The 5,444-nt window shown below is 41.9% G+C and overlaps 1 protein-coding gene and 1 pseudogene across 2 annotated transcripts in view; one reads left to right on the top strand and one right to left on the bottom strand.

Annotated features, from left to right (window-relative positions):
* Positions 1-5,444, top strand: part of Trip4 (thyroid hormone receptor interactor 4) — a 56,536-nt gene that overhangs the window by 20,427 nt on the left and 30,665 nt on the right. For both annotated transcript variants that reach the window (XM_055597680.1, XM_055597673.1), the window contains exon 10: positions 4,845-4,968. In XM_055597680.1, the coding sequence (XP_055453655.1) occupies positions 4,845-4,968 (124 nt within the window). The remainder of the gene's footprint in view (positions 1-4,844; positions 4,969-5,444) is intronic.
* LOC129669443 (60S ribosomal protein L27a-like) lies at positions 461-915 on the bottom strand (annotated as a pseudogene).

Below are 5,444 nucleotides of genomic sequence, written 5' to 3'. Positions count from 1 at the left end.
GGCATCCTGAAGCTCACAGGCCAGTTAGCCTGCTGTGTGCAGTGGCAAACAGCAAACAGAACTTGTCTGAATCAGGCTGGAAGGTGAGGACCGACACCTGAGGTGTACTCCGACTCCATACACACTGTGACACTGTCTGCCCTCACTTTCACACACGCATACATGTATACATCTCATATGCACATATTATACATATAAAGATAAAAAGAAAGAAGTAAAGATGATGGAGGGCCAGTGAGTTGGCTCAGCAGGTAAAGAGGCCTACTTGCTAAGCCTGACAGCTTGTGTTTGCTTTGTGGAACCCCATATGGTAGAGGAGGGTGCCAGCTCCACAAGTTGTCCTCAGACCTCCACAAACGTGTTGTGGCCTGCACATGCATGCACATTCTCACACACAAAATAAAATTTAAAAATTTATTTATTTATTTGGAAAATGTTAGCATTTAATTAACTTCCCTGGCTGGCTTTACGCCACCAGGACACAGGCACCTCCCACATCCTTAATCTTCTCTTCAGCTCTTCTGCTGAAGAATTTGGCCTTCACTATGACAGGCTGCTTAGGGAGCCTGCCCTTCCCCAGAACTTTGTAGTAGCCCGATCGCACAACATCAGTGATGGGAGCAGCCCCAGTCTTGTTTTTTTGCAGCATTGAGCCGTGTCTGCTCACTGACCAGTGTCCACAGTTTATCCAGGTTGACGGTTGGGCAGAAGCTCTGATTCCTCTTTAAGTGGTAATGCCTCATACCAACTCTCCCAAAGTCCCCTGGATGATATTTGTCGAAGTTGATCCTGTGGTGCTGCACGCCTCCAGCATTCCCTCAGCTTCCCGGGTGTTTGCGGTACTTACTGATGCGGCCATGACTGTGGCTAACGTGGCCCCAGAGTTTCCGCGTCTTCCTCAGTCTGGATGGCATGGTGGCAGCAGAAAGGAAAGAGCACCAATAATTTTATAATGGTAGAGTTCTTTATAGCAGTATTTGCTTGAAATCATGGCACTTAAGAGGTGTAAGGCACAGGATACATAGCATGAGAGTAGCCTGGGCGATATAATGAGTCCCAGGACAATCTGGGTGAGTCATAAAACAAGACTCTGTTTCACAAATCAAAAGAAAAAGTAATAAGAACAAAAAAAAAATAATTTCGAGCACCACAAAAAAGTAAATAAATAAAATGTTTAAGGCTGGGATTGTAGCAAAGTGGTATAGCACTTGCCTAGTATCCCTGAGCCCCGGGGTTTGATCCCTAGCACCTCAAATAATAAAAACAAAATACAAAATAATTGTTAATTTAGAGCAGGAAATAGATGAGTAGCTGAGGATTTTCAAAATGAACTATGAAACCAGGCACAGTGGTACACATATATAACCCTTGCACTTTGATAAGACGAGAGAAGATCAGGAATTCCAGGTCAAGTCGTAAGTTTGAGGCTAGCCTGGGCTATGTGTTACTCTCCTTAATAAAACAAAGACCTAAAACAGCACCCCAAAAGGGTACAGTTCAGAGAGCACAGTAAATCAGTGAGGCATGACGAAATGATTTAGTTGGTAAAGTGCTTGATATGCAAAGAAAAGGACCTGAGGTTATTCCCTAGAACCTGCATTAAAAAAACAAAACAAACACAAACACAAACCAAACCAAACAAAAAAAAAAAACTAGCCTGGTAGCAGCCTTGTAATCTCAGAGCTGTGCAGGCAGAGAGAGGAGGACACCTTGAGCTTCCTAGCCAGCCGGTCTACTCAAACCAGGCAGCTTCCAGGTTCAGTGGGAGATCCTGTCACATAGAGGACAGCACCCCACATTGACCTCTAGCCTTTTCAAGTGCGTACTTTTTTTTTTTTTTTTGCTTCTGCCTTTGTTTGCTTTCCTTTCTATTTGAATACCTTTACCTTTCCAATATATATCTTTCCCTTGAACCTGCATGGTGTAACACATGAGATGGTGCAATAATAACCATGAGTTGGATTGTGTCTATCCCATAATAAATATTGGATCTTTTCATGTATGGCACAGCGTATACACAGTGGTCTTAAACCTGCCCATTAGATTCAAAACTGCCTTATTGTTGAGTTGGTTTTTGAGACAGGATCTGGCTGTGTGTTTCAAGCTGACCTCAGACACATACTGTTTAGCTTTCTAAGTGATAGAATTGCAGACATTCACCACCATGCCTAATGTCAGAGCTTCTCAACAGAAAGAGCCATGTCTTTTCCACTTAAAAAACTGGGCCAGGTGTGGTGTCACTCACATTTATTCACAGAACTCAGGAGGCAGAGGCAGGCACATCTCTGAGTTAGAGATCAACCTAGTCTATATAACAAGCTCTAAGACAGCCAGAACTACCTAGAGAGACCCTGCCGGAAAAAACAAAACAAAAAATATATATGGGTGGATGTTGAATTAATTTTTTTAAAAAAGTGTGTGTGTGTGTGTGTGTGTGTGTGTGCGCGCGCGCGTGTACATGTACATGTGTATATTTACATTTGTATGTATGAGCCCATAAAAGCCAGAATAGGAAGCCAGCTTCCTTAGAGTAGGAGTTATAGACGGTTTTGAGGCCTTCAGTGTGGATGTTGGGAACCACACTCTGGTCCTCTGCAAGAGCACCAACCACTCTTAACTGACGAGTCATCTCTCCAGCCTAATCTTAACCTGCAGAGCATGTGAAAAGTTTTCTTTCTTCCTTTCCTTCTTTGGTATTTTATTTATTTTTATTTTATGTGTATGGGCATCATGCTAGTATGCATATCTGTGCACCATGAGCCTGTGGAGGTCACAGAGGGTGTCTGATTCCCTAGAACTGGAGTAAAACACAGTTGTTAACCACCATGGTGGTTAACACCAGGAAAAGACGACTGGGTTCCTTGGAAGAACAGTCAGTCTCCTTAACTGCTGAGCCATTACTCCAGCCCCATATAACAATTTTCTAACAAATGTATTTTTTTATTTGAATGCATGATTAAGTCCAGTCTTTTCTATTAATTGGTGAATTGCATTATGCAGTGCTTCAGAATTATCACCATCACTCAAAAATGTTAAGTATTCAACAAGGCCTATGAATACAGCAGGAAGTAGAGCATGATAATGGAGTGGAATAAGAACCCCCTTCTCAGCCAGGCAGTGGTGGCTCATGCCTATAATCCTAGCACGGACAGGTGTATCTCTGAGTTTGAGGCGAGCCTGGTCTACAGAGTGAGTTCCAGGACAGCCAGGACTACTAGAGAGACAGTGTCTTAAAAAACCAAAAAAACCAAAACAACAAAAACTCTTCTTTGGGTTAGGCTATTGTTCCTTTCTGATATATAGTTAGGGATATTATTCATGGAGCGAGTGGCCTGCAAAGGTAGGATGTTGTTTTGTTTTTTTGTTTTTTGGTTTTGGTTTTGTTTTTCTTTTTTTTTGAGACAGGGTCTCATTACGTAGCTCTGGCAGATCTGGAGCTTACTAAGGCTGGCCTGGAATTCAGAGGTCTGACTGCCTCTGCCTCCAGAGTGTTGGGACTAGAAGAGATGTACCACTATGCCTGGAATGGGTATGATATCTTAAAAGCCCAAGGATTCCACACACAGTCTCTGTTTAAGTGTCTCTGTTTCTCTCTGTGTGTGTGTGTTTGTAGTGATTATTCAGAGTAGATGCAAGACTTGAGAAAAACAAGTAATCACTTTTGTGGTGCACAAGAAAGAGGCTTCTTTAAAACTTCTGAGTGTTGGAACTAGAGCAGTGTCTGGGTAAGAGCCTGTATTGTGCTTGTAGAAGACCCAAGCTCAGCTCTCAGTACTGTCTTTAGGTGGCTCACAACCACCTCTGACTCCAGCTCCAAGAAATCCATTCACACATAGGCACATCAACATACATTGTTTTGGGAGTTTTGTTTGTTTGTTTGAGGCAGGGTCTCTCTATGTAGTCCTGGCTGTCCTGGGACTCACTCTGTAGACCAGCCTGGTCTCAAAATCACAGAGATCCACCTGCTTCTGCCTCCTGAGTGCTGGGAATGAAGGCATGAACTACCACACTGGCTGTACATAAATTTTTTAAAAACAGAAACAAGACCTTTTGCAACTTAAACCAAGGATAGAGTTGAGATTAGTGTGGAGGAGTGGAAAAGGGGACTCCTCAGTAGCAGAATAGCTGTAGTCCCTTTACTAGATGAGGGCCTCCAGAATCCTCTTCTGTGGACCAGGTTAGTACTGGTCATCTTTTCTAATCTTGGCATGTGATTGACCTTGTTACAGAGACAAAAGAGTAGTGTGCCCTATCTGTTTTCCTTAGAATTCTTGGTACAAAAAGAAGGTGAGGTTGGGAACAGGGAAGGTTGTTTATGTCTACATATAAAACTTTTTTTTCAGGGCTGGAGAGCTGGCTGAGAGGTTAAGAGCACTGTCTGCTCTTCCAGAGGTTCTGAGTTCAATTCCCAGCACCCATACTAGTATAGGTGGCTCACACCATCTATACTGGGATCTGGTGCCCTCTTTTGGTGTGTAGGTGTACATGCAGACAGAATACTGTATACATAATAAATACATATTTTTAAAAAACCTATCTCAAAAACAACAACAACCAAAAGAATTTTTTGTTTTTTTTTTGTTTGTTTTTTGAGATAGGGTTTCCCTGTATAGCCTTGGCTGTCCTGAACTCACTTTGTAGACCAGGTTGATCTGAAACTCACAGTGATCCTTCTGCCTCTGCCTTCCAGAGTTCTGAGATTACAGGTGTGCACCACCTTGCACAGCCAAATAAAACTTTCAATTCCAATTTTTATTACTACTGAAAGGTTGCATGTGGTAAGTTTGGACACTCTAAGCATAGAAGATTACCAGTTACTGCCTCCTTTTGGTTTGTTACCACAGACTAGATGAGACAATACAGGCCATTGCAAGTGGAACTTTGAACCAGCCACTCAGCACGTTGGACAGATCTGAAGCACCTTTGGGAGTTCTGGTAAATCCCAACCTGTCCCAGGCCCCTCCCCAGGTTAGTGAATGTGTTCTCTAATTGATAAGTCAGTTTTGACCCCAAATAGTTCTTCTTTCAAGTATGTATGTTCTATAGGCCTTAGATACAAGTCCCTCTTAACATGCCAGTCAATGCTTACTCTGGTCTAATGTTTTTCTAATTTTTATCAAAATATTTTTGGTGATAAGATGATCTATAGTATCTTCTGAATATTATCATTTAAACATTTTTATGAAGTTACATGTGTTTTTGCATCTTTTTAGGTATGGTGTATGCCTTTGTGTATATATGTTTCATGTGTAGGACTATATATGTGTGTGCATCACATGTGTGTACATGTGTGTGGAGGCCAGAAATTGACATTGGGACCTTCTATCACTTTCTATCTTACATCTTGTGGTAGTACATAATGAGTGTGGTTTTAGGGCCTGGGATATAATAAGATAGATAGATAGATAGATAGATAGATAGATAGATAGATAGATAGATAGATA

This window comes from Psammomys obesus, unplaced genomic scaffold (genome assembly GCF_907164565.1).
Source record: "Psammomys obesus unplaced genomic scaffold, mPsaObe1.curated_primary_1811, whole genome shotgun sequence".
NCBI classification, from domain to species: domain Eukaryota; kingdom Metazoa; phylum Chordata; class Mammalia; order Rodentia; family Muridae; genus Psammomys; species Psammomys obesus.
Note: the sequence above shows the minus strand (reverse complement) of the source record. Positions and strands in the feature narration are given on the sequence as shown.